Genomic DNA, 15,172 nt, shown 5'->3' with positions numbered 1-15,172 from the left:
CAATATTATTATTATTATTATCATTATTATTAATCAACAAACAACAAAATGGTTATTGACTACAACGATTTCACCACGGCAATTGTTCGCCATCATATTGATAGAATCCACCATTGTGCTTCTCGCCCATTTGGATGAGGGTCTGCACCATCTGCTCGGTGCTGGTGGTCACATCCAATGGGGCACTGCTGCCACCCATGTCGGTGCGCACCCAGCCAGGATGCAGGCTAATGCACATTATTTTCTGGGCCTGCAGATCGATGCTTAACGATTTGGTTGCAGCATTCAATGCCGCTTTCGAAGTACGATAGCCATACATGGCACCCTGGACGTTCGATTGTATGGAACCCAGAATGGAGCTCATATTGATAATGGCTGCCCGTCCCACGCCCATTGGCTGATCCTCGTTGGCCGTCGAGGCCTTCTTCAACAGGGGCAAACAGGCTTTGGCCATCATAATAGGCACCACAGTGTTTGTCTGCAGGGTATCCAACAAATCCTGATGCTTGGTGGCGCCAATGCGTACCGATTTCGGTGACACGCCAGCATTATTAAAGAGCACATTTAATCCTTTGTCCTTGGTAATCGCTTCAATGTCGGCAATCAGTTTGTCATAGGCATCAAAGTTCCTGAGATCTGAATGAGGGGAATGTGTGTGGTAAGTAAAAAAAAATCCAAATTCATCTAGTTGAGATTGCTTACTTACCTATTTCGAGAATATGTATGTTGGAATATTTTTTCGCCAGATCTTGCAGCTCCTGGAAAAATCAAGAAAATTAAAAATGAATCACATTCAAGATACATGATGTTGCAATTATATTGTCATTCTGTTGTTAATCAAAAACGACAACAACTTTTAGAAATTTCTAGGTCATCAACAATTTGAATTTCAAATGAAACCGCAATTAAATGACCAGTCCAAATCAAACAGCTGATATCTAGAGTAGCCAGGCAATTTTCTTACCGCTTATCTGGCATAATCTTTGTGCCGGCTAGCTGGCCACACTAAAACCGAAACGGCGTACAAAAGGCAATTGCAAAAACTCGATGCCGCTTATTTCGCATTTGTGTTTCGCTGGCGTTAGAGTTAACTTTAACCAATTTTAAATTTGCGCTATCGACAACTGCTTCGGCACTACTTCAACTGTATTAACTTAAACATTGTTGTTGCTCTTTTAAAATTTTTTTTTGTGATTTCCCCATCACTCACTCACTCAACCGTCTGTGATTGCTAACAACGTGCTGTCACTGTGATTTATCAGCAACAACAACTCCTGCTGCTTATCCTTTTAATTAGCCTTAACCGTTTGGAGCACTTACAACAGCGGCAACAACAACAACAACCACATCAGGAAATACAAAACATGGCGCCCGCACAAGGTAAGTGGCAAAATTTTTTCATTATTTTTGGTTTGTCTTAGTGTTTTGTAGTTGTTGTCTTGTCTCTATTATGGATTATGATGATGATGATGTTGGTGATGAGTCAGCAGCAGGGTGACTAGAGTAAAATAAAACCAAAACTCACCGTTGCCTGCTCCCGATTGCGACATGTGGTAAATAAATGCTGCGGTGGCTGTGGCAAAGCGTTCAAAGCCTTAACTAGGCCCAGGCCCAAGCCTCTATTGCAGCCGGTTATCAGAATTGAGTTCATTTGTGACCAAAACTTAATGTTCTCTCCTCTGTAGTGGGAAACGAAATCTAATCTTGAGATTAGGCCACAAACTAGCAATATAATGTGTTAACTAATAGCGGTGTGACTGTAGCTGCAACCACTACGGACTGCGTGGGGAGAATCAATTTGGCATTTATTATATTAATTGCTGGTTATCTTTCTCCTACAGCGACCACTGCCAGGGTTGTCTATATGTGTGCGTGTGTGTCTCTCTGTGTGTGTGTGCTTGTGTAAAAAGTTATCGATGTTTGTAAAAGAAAAGTAAAGTGAAATTCAAATAAGGGAAATTATTACAAATTCCAATTAGAATTTAAAACACATGGCCTGTTCTTTGACCAGCAGGAATCCAACAAGAATAACAACAGCTTAACATTAGCTGATTTTGTATGGCAACCCTGTTTAGTCAGAACCAACTGTTGCATGCGAAATGATTTGGATTCGTAAATTAATATATGTAAATTTATAACTGGAATTCAGCGTTTATATAAAAAACAAAACGGAGAACAATACATTTGTTTTTTTTTTTTTGCTTTTGCAAATATTAATTGAAAATATCTTTGCCCATATCACATCATCATCATCATCCATCCACCGCATCAACTCTGAGGTGGCTATTGCCAGAGTGCTCTCTGCTGTTGTTACGTAGTCACCGCCGCCGCCGCCGCAGCTATCGGTTCGTTTGTCTTCCACCACTTTCGTTGCGTCTCTTTCTCCGCCAGTTTGCGAACAAAAGTATATTTGGCCGTGTAACTTTGTTCGTTGCGCGTTTGGAGGAAAAGAAATTGAGTTTTTAATATTTTTTCGTGGCAATTTCAGTGTGTGAATTCTTCTTGGTTTTTGTTTTTGCCTAATTGTTGTTGGTTGTTGTTGCCACAATGTCGCTCACTTTGTGGAATTCGAGATTTTCTGTAACGCTTGTGCGCCGCCAGTATTCAACGATATTTACGTCTGGCCCCAGTAGTTCACACTACAATTACTACAAAACAACACAAATAACAAATTCAAGTTCAGATTTCTCACCACATCATCAACAACAACAACAACATCAGCAACATCAGCAACGCCGCAATTTGTTTACCGCTATGAAACGCAACAGTAACAGTAAAGGAACCGGATTAGGGTCCCAGAGCCGTGGCTCGCATGACAGCGGCAATAGCCTAGGAACAGGGGGAGGAGGTGTTGGTGGTAGTTCAACCAATGTACCCCCCTTTACCCATCCACATTGCGATCGGCAAGCCATGTACGCTCAGCCGGCACGAATGTTTAGGGCTACCAGAGGTGAGTACGATGGCGGCAACTCTGGCAAAACATTCGAGAAGTAGAGAAGAACCGCCTACACCTACATACATTGGTTAAAACTTTTAAAACTAATCTTGGTTGTCGCTCCCCCCCTATCCCCGCTCCCACACAACCAACCTTTACTCTGTCATTGTTATCGGCGGCTGATTTACCATATGTCTGGCACGTAGAAACTTGAGGTGACTTATGGGAATACCATAGGATTTCTATTTGGGGGGAGGGGGGCGGCAAGGGCTTTATGTCCAATTTTGCATTGTCATGTTGCCCTTGGCAACACAAACGATACCAGAGAAGGTAATGCGAAGGGGTGATTGACTAGGGAAGGGGAGTTGGGGTGACTTTTCTAACAACACGATCTCTTCCTCTCTCTCGCTCTGGTGGAATGTTCAAGAAATGTATTTCACCATGGTAATAGTGCATAGTTGACTTGACTTATCTCCACAGAACCAACAACAAATACAACAAGTACAACAATAACAAATTGCGTCATCATCAACATCATAAAATTGCAATAATCGTGACGACAAATACTTGAGTCTTTATCGCTTAGTGTGATCTATAAAAAAAAAAAGAGAAAATTAATATATTTAACATTTTAGGAACATGGCCTAAACAAAGAATAAACCACTAGTCATTTGATTAGATTTGGGATTAACAGTACATAGATAAAGGAGGAAGAGAACTATATACTCTATTTATTAACTGCCGATAAAATCCATTATGATGGCAATAAAACACTTCTCGATCGTTCGCTTTTCTAATACATACGTAACCAATATTACGAAATAAGACCAATTTAGAGATCTTATTAACCATATGAGGATCCTACATACATATGATCCTCCTCTTGGTTTGAGTTCTTTCCTTATTGACGGAAATCCGGCAACGTGTTCAGTATGGGGCAATCATTATGCAAGGCCTTCGATTTCGTAATTTGATAGTGGCCACACTAGTTCCATGGTTATATCTTTAGTTACTAGAGACGAGTACTATTTAATTGGCCCACAGTGTGTAGTGTATCTATACACGTGTTTTTTGTGTTTGGTTTCGATTTCTGGGCGGTAACCATGGCGAACTACAACGACGACGACGACGACTACGACGGACCGAAACATATTGGGGTTGAAAGCAGAAACCGCACGCCACAGTTGCCACCGTTAGATGGATGATGATTGCTCCAGTTTGATTTGCAGCCAATGTGCATAATTAAATGAACACGGTACGGTGTCAAGGCGTTTCGGCGTCTAATCGCCAGCTCGTCATCTACAGAAATAAAGGAGTTGAACAACAAAAAAAAAAAAAATCAGAAGCAGAGTGTTGGAATCGTTTGGAGAGGGTTTCCATTAGTTATTATCGTTGGCAAGAGGGTGATGCATCTGTTTGAATTTGTTCCGGCCTCGGTGGCTGATCAAGAGCCTCCGACAGGGCGTAGTGTATACCGTTCCGCTTATTTGGATATACGGCTAAGACGTCAGTGTGGAAATCATCTCTCTATCATACGAATCTCTCTGATCACATTGTTTCGTTGTTTGTTTCGTTCTTTTTTATAGGTAACTATGATTATGATCTGGTTGTGATTGGTGGCGGATCAGCTGGTCTGGCCTGTGCCAAGGAGGCGGTCACGAACGGAGCACGTGTCGCTTGCCTGGACTTTGTGAAGCCCACGCCAATTGGCACCAAATGGGGTGTGGGTGGCACTTGCGTCAATGTCGGCTGCATCCCCAAGAAGCTGATGCATCAAGCCTCTCTGCTGGGCGAGGCTGTGCATGAGGCAGCTGCCTATGGCTGGAATGTAGATGACAAGATTAAACCGGATTGGAGCAAGCTGGTCTCATCGGTGCAGAATCACATTAAGTCTGTTAATTGGGTGACCCGTGTGGATTTGCGTGACAAGTGAGTACTAAATTTAAGAGATTAAGAAAACTTTTTACTCATTTGTGTCCTTTTATAGGAAAGTGGAATACATCAATGGCCTGGGCTCGTTTGTGGATTCGCACACATTGCTGGCCAAACTGAAGAGCGGCGAGCGCACCATTACCGCTCAGTCCTTTGTGATCGCGGTGGGCGGACGTCCTCGTTACCCAGAGATTCCCGGTGCTGTGGAATATGGAATTACCAGCGATGACTTGTTCAGTCTGGACCATGAACCCGGCAAGACTCTGGTGGTGGGAGCTGGATGTAAGTATTATTAATAGAAAGCCGCCTCGCTGTAGCTAAAATTGAATTTTCTTTGATTAGACATTGGTCTGGAGTGCGCTGGTTTCCTAAAGGGATTGGGCTATGAGCCCACTGTCATGGTCCGTTCAATTGTATTGCGCGGCTTCGATCAGCAGATGGCTGAATTGGTTGCTGCATCGATGGAGGAGCGCGGAATTCCATTCTTGCGCAAAACTGTGCCCCTGTCCGTTGAGAAGCAGGAGGATGGACGCTTGCTAGTCAAATACGAGAACACCGAAACAGGCGAAGTCAGCGAAGATGTCTTCGATACCGTTTTGTGGGCCATCGGTCGCAAGGGTCTCGTCGATGACCTCAATCTGCCGAATGCCGGTGTTTTGGTGCACAAGGACAAGATCCAGGTGGACTCATTGGAGACCACAAATGTGGGCCACATCTACGCTGTCGGTGATATTATTTACGGCAAGCCAGAGCTGACACCCGTTGCTGTTTTGGCTGGTCGCCTTTTGGCCCGTCGTCTCTTTGCCAATGCCACCCAACGCATGGACTACGCCGATGTGGCCACCACTGTATTCACGCCCCTGGAATACGCCTGCGTGGGCCTCAGCGAGGAGGATGCCATCAAGACCTATGGCGAGGAAGAAGTGGAGGTATACCATGGCTATTACAAGCCCACGGAGTTCTTCATTCCCCAGAAGAGTGTGCGCTATTGCTATGTGAAGGCTGTGGCCGAACGCAATGGCCAACAGCGTGTCTATGGCCTCCACTATCTGGGCCCCTCGGCCGGTGAGGTCATCCAGGGCTTTGCTGCTGCCCTCAAGTCGGGCTTGACCGTCCACACTCTAATGAACACGGTGGGCATTCACCCAACCACCGCTGAGGAGTTCACCCGCCTCAGTATTACCAAGCGCTCCGGTCTGGATCCCACACCAGCTAGTTGCTGCAGCTAAACTGGATCTCTTCCAGCCAACACCCCAGCCCCAGCCCAAGCCCAATTCGCCACAACCGCAGCCCCAGCCCTTAGCGATAGAAAAAAAAGAGTTTTAGCTTTGCTTTTAGTTTCGATCACATTAAGAACAACAACAACAACAATCAACCAACAGACACACACCAAAAATAGCTCAGAACCAGGACAGGACAGGACAGGACAGTGATGGGGAAATAAAATAGATTAACAAATACAGAAACTGGAATGGGAATGGGACGACGATAAGTTGACATGTGCGTGTGCCTGTGTGTGTATACGTCTATGTGGAGTATATGGGAGACGACGCAAAGCGATGGTAGACTGACTGCTGGACTCCAGTGGAACTGGGGTGAATCTATCATCTATCTATCCATTCGGCATCCGCTAAATCGCTGCTACTGATCTATCTGCCTCTGTGTGTGTTTGTGTGCACTTTTCCCAAGCACTCAAAATTTGAAAATGAATTATGTTGAAATGGAAAAACAAAAAAAAAAAAGAAAAACTTACGATTATGAAAATTTCTAATTTGTGTATGGTAGGAAAAATATAATTTTTCATCCATTTACAAAAATGTAAATGAAAAAAAAAATATAGAGTTCATTTTTAACGGAATATTGACTAATTCAACTGGAAGGAAGTATTTCGTGAAGGATCAGATAAATATCATATTTTTTTTTGCCACTTAGTGCAAAGAATGTAAAGAATCTAATGCCAAGAGCCAAAGCTGCCTGTGTAATGGACCTTCTACTAGCCCTTGGAGAATCTGAGACAATGAGTGATTCTTTTTCCCCTCTTTTGAAGCCAACGAAATAGTTAATTTCGAAGAATTTCAATTCTAATGCAATAGCTTTCATTTGAATGCATTGCCAAGTGAGAGCCGAAAAGTATGCAAACAATTTTTCAATTAGAGCAGGACGGAGTTATCCCTAATATGTAGTTGCAAACATTTCGATGGATTTTTTTGTTTTATATTGTATTTTCTAGATCATATTTATTTGAATATTTTCCTATATTTCTGTATGGTTTAATTGCTGGTATTTGCCTTCTTATTTTCAACAATTTCAATAGCCATTTAAAAAGTGTTTCAGTTACTCGCTGCTGCGCTCATAATTTGGTTGATCAAAGAGCAAAACAAAACAAAACAAAAAAAAACGCATTAATTAATTGGTAAGTAATTTTTATATCATCAGATCAGAGGGAAATTGGGCCCAACTTAGATGGCCACACTCTGCTTGGCCTGTTCGTTTTGTCGCTGCTGCTTATTAACCGCCGATATGCACTTGGCCATTGTTGGCGATGCGCGCGAAACGGCATCGGTCATGAAGTAGTCACGCAGTTCCTTTTGTTTAACATCGATCGGACCGCCATTGATAGATTTACTCTGTAGGGGATAGAAAAAGAGTGAGTATTACCACACTCTGTGAAAATATCTATGAAATCTACTCACAATCGTGGCCTGTGATCCAGCCTCACTCAAGCTAGCCGGCTCCAATTCTCCCAGACGCGTCAAATGCGGTCCCAGATCCTCCAGACGCGAGCGCAGCTCATCCAGTGTATCATAGGGCAATGGAGTGCTCACCACCTCAGAGATGGCACGCAATATTTTCCAATCTTCGCGAGCCATGCCAGGCGGCGAGACAGCAGTCAAAGTCTGCTGTGGTCTACCCTCTGTATTCACATAGATGGCCTGTTTCTCTGTGTAGGCCGCTCCAGGCAGAACGGCATCGGCAATGGAGGCACCGTTATCGCCATGTGAGCCGATATATACGATGAAGCAATCCTTGGGCAACTGTTCGCGGGTCAACTTGCCAGCATCAGCATTTAGAAGGAACAGAACCTTTGGTTGGGCTTTAATCACAGCCTCAACACCTGCCTGGTAGCCCACATCCAATGCGCCAACCTGAGCGGCATTGTTTTGCAAAACATTGAATGGATTCCAATCCTGGCAACAAAATAAACACACACAGTTTTGAAAAGCCTAAGGAAATGAAATTGTCACTTACCTTCTTCTTGAGCTTCTGGCAATAGTCGAGGATGGTGGCATGAATGGCTGCTCCATCAGGACGCTCAAGCAGATCAGCACCAATAATAATGGCTGGCTTTTTGGCACCTTCCAATACCTTGGAGAAGGCATGCGTGCCGGAGCACACATCCTTGATCAGACTAGCGTCGGCGCCAAGATTCTCGTGTTGGTATGACAAATCAATTTTGGGTCCAATGGAGGCAATCTGCAGCTCATTATGGACATAGGCCTTGCGCAGACGAGTATTGACCAATGGAGCCTCGTAACGAGGATTCGTGCCTACCAAAAGAACAGCATCGGCTTCCTCTAGGCCGGCAATTGTGCTGTTGAGCAGATAGTTTGCCCGCACATCTGAGCCGGCACCCTTGATGAAACCTTGTTCCGTGACCAGAGTTTCGCCCTCCAAGCGGTTAACCAGATCCTTCAGAGCCACCAAAGATTCCACATCGGCCAATTGGCCAGACACACCAGCAACCTGACCGTTGGCTTTCTTCAAAGCCTTGGCCACTGCAATCAGAGCTCCCTCCCACTCTACGGCCTGCAGCTCGCCGTTGGGCATGCGCACCATAGGAGCCACCAGACGTTGGCGCTTCAAGCCATCGCAAGCGAAACGCGATTTGTCAGCCAACCACTCCTCATTGACATCCTCATTTTCGCGTGGCAGAATACGCAACACCTCATTGGTTCGGGTGCTCACAACGATGTTGCTGCCCACAGCATCCAGGACATCAATGCTGCTCACCTTGCGGATCTCCCAGGGACGGGCGACGAAGCTGTATGGCTTGTTGGTCAGAGCACCGACGGGGCACAAGTCGATGACATTGCCCGAAAGTTCCGTAAGGAAGAGCTTCTCTACATAGGTGCCGATTTGCATGTCATTGCCACGTCCAGTGGTGCCCAGATCATCAACTCCGGCGATTTCAGAAGCAAAGCGCACACAGCGAGTGCAATGGATGCAACGTGTCATTATAGTCTTTACCAGCGGTCCAATATCCTTATCCTCGACGGCACTAAACCGGAAGAACGCAAAACAAATAAAACATTTAAATTGACGAGGGCTTTCGAAGTTCCTACCGCTTGCCAGTGTAATTGATGTCCGTGAAACGGGAACGATCCGAGCCGAAGGCCATGGCTTGATCCTGCAGATCGCATTCACCGCCTTGATCGCAAATGGGACAATCCAATGGATGGTTCATCAAAAGGAACTCCATGACACCCTCACGAGCCTTGCGGGTGAGATCTGAATTGGTCTTGATGCGCCAACCCTTCATCACTGGCATGGCACAGGCGGCCACGGGCTTGGGACTCTTCTCCACCTCCACCAGGCACATGCGACAGTTGCCGGCGACGGCCAGACGCTCATGATAGCAGAAGCGTGGAATTTCCACACCAATTTGGGCGGCGGCCTAGACCAACACAAGATGTGAAATTACCAGTCCTGGCCTAGCTCTAGAGCTGGGAGGCAACTCACCTGGAGCACTGTGGTTCCTGGCAACACCTGCACGGGAATGTCATCCACAAACACCTCGATCTTCTCTGGTGCCTTGGCCGGGGCCTGCTGGGCAATGACGGCAGTGGTTCGCACCGCTCGGCTGCCGATTTGGATCTGATGTGTGGGTGAGCTCAAGGCGCCCAGCGCCTTCACCAGCGGTGCACGTATCATGGTATTTTCCTGCAACAGAAGTAAAATCCCAACAATTACATAAGTTCCAACTGTCAAATGCACCAAATGTTAGTCTTTATTGCTAGTGTTGGTTGATGTGTGTGGCAAGTCACAAAGTTCTGGCCACGTAAAGCAGGCGGCGCTTTTTCATTCTCAATTAATTTCAATACACACAAATGCTGATTATCCAAAATATATTGAAAATTTACCTTTTTGGTCTCTGCTAAGTTACTAAGGCTCCTTTGCTTAATCTGGCAACATTAAGTGTACACTAGTGCTGCCAGACCTACATTAAAAGTTGTCTCGTCTGTCGCATCAAATACTGGGAGTCGGCTTAAATAGGGGCGAATAGAATAAACACACATTTAAAATGTTGCCTGCTTTTCGGCTTAAAACGTTTATATATTATTTTGGTTGAAAGTCCAAATTGAGGAAGCGAACCATGTGTACACATGTACATATGTTTGTAGTGGGATTAGGAAATATTACGGGACCCCTCCCCCTTGAGGGGCTCAGTGCTTAAAAGAGTCTCAATCACTGATATGTTTATAGTTCTGAGCCAAAATAGGTAAATTGATAAAAATGTAATCTGAAAATGTCGGAAAATCCTTAAAACAATTAACTTTGCGAATCTCTCATTTTGCCAAATTTTATCCAATTTTCACAAATGATATCGCATTTTGATTTAACATGTAAATCAAGCTAATTATTATCTTATCGTTTTAAGCGAGACAAAAATGGCAAAGAACATTTAAATATAGCAATAAATTTTAATTTCATGAAGCGCTAATTTAGTTCATTTTGCTAGTATTTATTTTTTAATTAGAATAATGTCTTTCAAACTGCATTAAAATCACCTTAATTATATTTTTTCCAATTTTCCCAAAATATTGTGATAACAAATCAGGTTGAACAAAATTTTTGCAAATATCCAAATGTTTAATGACATTTTAATATACATATGTATTTTAAATTGCAGTTAAACTAAAATATAACTTTTTGAAAAGTCTATAAAAGGCAGATAAACGAAAAAAACTATGTTCAAAAAATTTAAAAAACCATCATTACCTTTATAAATCGATTCTTACAAATTTTTCTTCATCTTGTAATTTTTACATTGGAAATAGACCCCTTAATTTGCAATATAAAAGATCGAGGAGAATCTAGGAGAACAAAATTTGAATATTGTTATACCCTTGCAAAAAGGGTATATTAATTTTGGTCAAAAGTGTGCAACGCATAGAAGGAAGCATCTCCGACCATATAAAGTATATATATTCTTGATCAGCACGACGAGACGAGTTCAAATAGCCATGTCCGTCCGTCCGTCCGTCCGTCTGGATCAACGCAAACTCCTCCTAGACCGTAAGAGCTACAGAGCTGAAATTTTGCATGTAGGCTTGTATATACTGGAGGCGTTGTATATCTCGGATTCAGCCGGATCGGATCACTATATCATATAGCTCCCATACAAATGGCAAAGTCACGAACAGTGACTTTTCTTAATAACTTCGTTATTTTCTGAGCTATTGTCGTGAAATTTAATATTGTTAAGTTAATTACACATATAAACGACTATGCTAAATTTGATTAAGATCAGGTGACTATATCTTATAGCTCCCATAGGAACGATCTTTCGAAAACAGTGACTTTTGTCAATAACTTCGTTACTTTTGACGCGATTGCTTTCAAATTAAACATTTGTTAGTTTAATATATCTGTTAATGACTGTGCCAAATTTGATAAGGATCGGGTAGCTATATCATATAGCTCCCATAGGAACGATCGGTGGAAAACAGTGATTTTGATCAATATCTTCGTTATTTCCTATGCAGAAGAAAAACTAAGATTGTAGGCCGTTCTTTCGGACACATTAGCCCTTTTAGCTTAAACGTTTTTCCACTTTGAAGGCTATAGGTAAGGGAGAACTTACCAAAAAAGTTGCAAGGGTATACAAACTTTGACGCGGTCGAAGTTAGCCCCGGCCCTCTGGTTTTTAAATATGTTTGCATATACATAATATCAAAATATTAAACTAAGTTACTTTAGTTTTGAAAAGTTAGAGAGGTCTGCTGTCTCTGTGGAGCATAATAAGATCTCATTTTAAGAATAAGCTTCAAATCGGAAATAAAAAATTTGATTTTCTTGATCTTATAGCCCAAAGCTCCCAAATAGTTAGAAATATCGTATTAATGTATTCCCAAGTCTTGTAGACTGTTAAATTCTAAACTTTGCCTAACAAAGTTTGTAACAAAAGTCAATAGCTTAGAAGCTAGAAGCTTAAACAAAAAAAGGTTCCTTTTACGAAAAGACAAAATACTACATGAAACTTTGATGAATTAATTGCACAGAAAATGGTAATAATTTCAAAAACAAATTAGGCAGTTCAAATTGTAAGGAATTAGGTGGGAAATTTTGAATTTGCTCTTTTCTTTTCTTTTACCGAATACCAAAATTATTATGTTTAGTTTTAAAACCTTGCAGCTTTATATAAAAAAAAAAAACAAACTTCCAACGGCATCCAACGGTCCTTTTTTTTAAAATAATGTAAAATAATAATAATGAAAACATTCTTTAATTTAATACTCGAATCTACTAAGCTTTGATTTAAAAAATATTGATTTGCCATAAATCAATATCCTAGATACTAGATAATATTGTATAGAATAATTACTATGAATCGAAAAGCAATTTGGTCATTAAATTTTCAGAAACTTTGGCACTTAAGGATTCAGAAGTCTTTAGCTGAATCTCAGAGAATAATAGAAATCATAATCCACATTAATAATAATTAAGATAATCACACCTTAAGCTTATCCTGACTATCCAAACTTTTCTGTCTACATTTTTTCCTTTCCCAAATTTTTAATGTGTTTACAATTTGCATTTTGGTTTTTGTTTTTGTTGGATGTTACAAGCATTATGGCAAACTAATCGTACCCCATTCAATGTTCCAGCGTATTCCAAACCCACAACAAAAAAAAAAAAAAGAAAATACACAAACAACAACAACAAAACAGAAAAGAAAAGAAAAAAAACAAAATTATGACGTACCCCGGGCCAACTTTTCATTGTTAATTGAGCGCGCAAACCTTTTTCAGGCCCGGCCCTGAATGATTGAGACGTGCTTGACTTGATATCTCTTGGCATCGCACATCGGAGACTGAGACTGAGATTGAGATTGAGACTATGACTGAGACTGAGACTGAGGCCGAGACGGAGACAGTGATGCTGGCGTCTGTTGGCTGTCTCCGTGCATTGCTCTTATCTTGTATCTTAGTTTTGTTTTTTTTTTTTTTTTGTTTAATTTTTTTCTCCTTTACATTATCGCTTTGTATCTACTGTTGTTGTTGTTGTTGTTGCTGCTGCTGCTGCTGCCACGCTCCAGACGTGTCGCCACAATTTGCCGCCAAACGCCGACATTGGCTTGGCGCCTAAAAATCAAACAGGGGCCCCCGCTTACACAAAATTGTTGTTTAAAAATAACGTGCAACTGCCACAATGCAGAGAGGAACGACAACAACAGCAACAAAAACATCAGTTGATGTGGACAGGCAACAACAACAACGCCGACGACTAATAATGTGATTTGTTCGTGGCCATGGCTATTTTCGTGCCATCGTCGCCGTTGCCGTTGCCAATGCCGAGCAAGTTGCGCATGCTCCCAGCTCCCATCTCCCAGCCATCATCCCATTGCAGATCCCCAAGCTCCTTTTTCCTGTAGTCTGTCTGTAGTTTTTAGTATGTGATAATTTTAAACAATTTACTCCCCTTTTTCGCTGTTCTGTTGTTCTCGTTCTCGTACTCTCGTTCGTTGTCGCTGATGCCTTCTGGCACATTCGTAGCATTTAACGGTGTCCTTGATTGTTATCCCCCTTTTGCTCCCTCCCACTCCTCCTCCTCCTCATCATCATAATCTCATGCTCCTCTTCCTCCCACTCTAGGCAAGTATGTAACGATACATACTTACATACAAATATATGCACATATGTGAGCATGATATGATTATAATTATAATTATATGGCATAGCAGTCATCTCTACCTCTCCCTCTCCCTCTGCCTCTGTCTCCCTCTCTCTATCTCTCTCTCTCTCTGATAGCTTGGCAACAAGTTGGAATTATTTATTATTTGGAGATTACAGAAATTCTACGCAGTTCCGGATTAGCCAATTCTAAGGGCCCTGCTCGTTAAATGATCACTGAAAAGTTCATTCAATTTTCAGTCATTTTTTAAAATTTAGTAATTTGAAAGAAATTTTGTTTGAAAAATTCAGAAAATTCTTAAGTTTGCCTAACTTTATAGTTGTAACTTTTTCAAATTTTAGCCAATTATGAAAGTGATAATTCATCTTAAAGCTTTTGTTTAATTTAAATTTAATTGAAATATTAGTCAGGCTAATTATCAAGTTATGTTTACAAGCTAGAACAAAAAATTACAATCAACAGCAAAATATTCCAATAAACCTTAATTTCATAAAGCTCTAATTTGGTAAATTTTTGGAGTATTTAAAAAACTCATGTCTTTATTTTCAAGTTAAAATAATGTCGTTCAAAACTGCTTCAAAATTTCAAGAACTAAATTTTTGGTAAATTTTCGCAAAAAAGTTGTCATGAATTTTTTCAAATAGTGTATTGAAATGAATTTTTCTAAAAATCCAATTGTTTGATGTCATTTTAAAATATGCTAAATTTCCATTTAAATAATATGTACATAACTTTTTAAAATCGGTTAGAAACTATCAAAAATACGGTCTGAGGAAAATTAGTGATACAACAAAAAATGTTTTAAAAACTTCTCTCAAATATCCTCAAATACCCTAAATTTTGTGAATCTATAAGTCTGTCAGCTATTATCAAAATTTATATAACAGTTTTCTTATTAAAAAGTCAGTTTTGAAACTGATATTTTGCCAATTTACATCATGATGTCTTTTTCAAAATCGTTGCGAAAATAATTTTTCCAATTTTTCAAGGGCTTGATGCCATTTTAAAGTATTTTTTGAAATCTTTCAGAAATTTGCCAAAAATATAGTCTAAAAAAAAAAAACAGTTTAATTAGAAATTTATGTCATTAATGTTCTTTAAATTTGCATTATGACCCCGAAAACTTTGGCCCCGCTTTGGCTTAATCCGCCACCGGGTTGAGGCTCATTTTATAGGGGAATTTTTTTAGGGAAACAATGACTCAATTCTTAAATTTTCGTTAGAAATTGAAAAACTTTATTTAAAAGTTTCCCTTTTTTAATAAGTTGGAAAGTGTATGTGTGTGTGTGTGTGTGTGTGACTTTCTATTCCAAGAATTTTCGCCAATCTTATAAATGTCCAAATGTTGACATCATTGCACATTAAAAAAATACTTTGTCAGTTAATAAT

The 15,172-nt window shown here is 41.0% G+C and overlaps 3 protein-coding genes across 4 annotated transcripts; 1 reads left to right on the top strand and 2 right to left on the bottom strand.

Annotated features, from left to right (window-relative positions):
- Positions 1-5: 5 nt before the first annotated feature.
- LOC6648492 (C-factor) lies at positions 6-1,916 on the bottom strand. The gene is made up of 3 exons (XM_002071859.4): positions 1,526-1,916; positions 707-758; positions 6-636 (listed from the first exon to the last, which is right to left on the bottom strand). Exons 1-3 carry the CDS (start codon positions 1,649-1,651, stop codon positions 71-73), a joined length of 744 nt encoding a protein of 247 aa, XP_002071895.1. The 5' UTR covers positions 1,652-1,916; the 3' UTR covers positions 6-70.
- Positions 1,058-6,667, top strand: LOC6648490 (thioredoxin reductase 1, mitochondrial). 2 transcript variants are annotated; one of them, XM_015177151.3, is made up of 4 exons: positions 1,058-1,380; positions 4,522-4,864; positions 4,923-5,149; positions 5,210-6,325. In XM_015177151.3, exons 1-4 carry the CDS (start codon positions 1,365-1,367, stop codon positions 6,094-6,096), a joined length of 1,473 nt encoding a protein of 490 aa, XP_015032637.1. In that variant the 5' UTR covers positions 1,058-1,364; the 3' UTR covers positions 6,097-6,325. The 2 variants fall into 2 exon arrangements, with proteins under 2 accessions (XP_015032637.1, XP_002071893.2); XM_002071857.4 differs by lacking the exon at positions 1,058-1,380 and adding an exon at positions 2,524-2,950 and having other exon boundaries at positions 5,210-6,667.
- A 606-nt stretch (positions 6,668-7,273) lies between these two features.
- Positions 7,274-10,077, bottom strand: LOC6648566 (NADH-ubiquinone oxidoreductase 75 kDa subunit, mitochondrial). The gene is made up of 6 exons (XM_002071856.4): positions 10,009-10,077; positions 9,608-9,808; positions 9,211-9,542; positions 8,117-9,146; positions 7,561-8,055; positions 7,274-7,494 (listed from the first exon to the last, which is right to left on the bottom strand). The coding sequence occupies exons 2-6, from the start codon at positions 9,797-9,799 to the stop codon at positions 7,327-7,329; spliced, it is 2,217 nt and encodes a 738-aa protein (XP_002071892.1). The 5' UTR covers positions 9,800-9,808; positions 10,009-10,077; the 3' UTR covers positions 7,274-7,326.
- Positions 10,078-15,172: the final 5,095 nt, after the last annotated feature.

Source organism: Drosophila willistoni, assembly GCF_018902025.1.
Source record: "Drosophila willistoni isolate 14030-0811.24 chromosome XL unlocalized genomic scaffold, UCI_dwil_1.1 Seg141, whole genome shotgun sequence".
Taxonomy (NCBI): Eukaryota; Metazoa; Arthropoda; class Insecta; order Diptera; family Drosophilidae; genus Drosophila; species Drosophila willistoni.
Note: the sequence above shows the minus strand (reverse complement) of the source record. Positions and strands in the feature narration are given on the sequence as shown.

Excerpts from the sequence above, each read along its gene's own strand:
- LOC6648492 (XM_002071859.4), bottom strand. The coding sequence starts at position 1,651 with ATGAACTCAATTCTGATAACCGGCTGCAATAGAGGCTTGGGCCTGGGC. Across the intron at positions 759-1,525 it reads GCAATCGGGAGCAGGCAACG|GAGCTGCAAGATCTGGCGAA; the intron begins GTGAGTTTTGGT and ends TGATTTTTCCAG. Across the intron at positions 637-706 it reads CATACATATTCTCGAAATAG|ATCTCAGGAACTTTGATGCC; the intron begins GTAAGTAAGCAA and ends CCCCTCATTCAG.
- LOC6648490 (XM_002071857.4), top strand. The coding sequence starts at position 2,548 with ATGTCGCTCACTTTGTGGAATTCGAGATTTTCTGTAACGCTTGTGCGC. Across the intron at positions 2,951-4,521 it reads AATGTTTAGGGCTACCAGAG|GTAACTATGATTATGATCTG; the intron begins GTGAGTACGATG and ends TCTTTTTTATAG. Across the intron at positions 4,865-4,922 it reads CGTGTGGATTTGCGTGACAA|GAAAGTGGAATACATCAATG; the intron begins GTGAGTACTAAA and ends GTCCTTTTATAG.
- LOC6648566 (XM_002071856.4), bottom strand. The coding sequence starts at position 9,799 with ATGATACGTGCACCGCTGGTGAAGGCGCTGGGCGCCTTGAGCTCACCC. Across the intron at positions 9,147-9,210 it reads ATCAATTACACTGGCAAGCG|TGCCGTCGAGGATAAGGATA; the intron begins GTAGGAACTTCG and ends CTTCCGGTTTAG. Across the intron at positions 8,056-8,116 it reads GCCAGAAGCTCAAGAAGAAG|GATTGGAATCCATTCAATGT; the intron begins GTAAGTGACAAT and ends TTTTGTTGCCAG.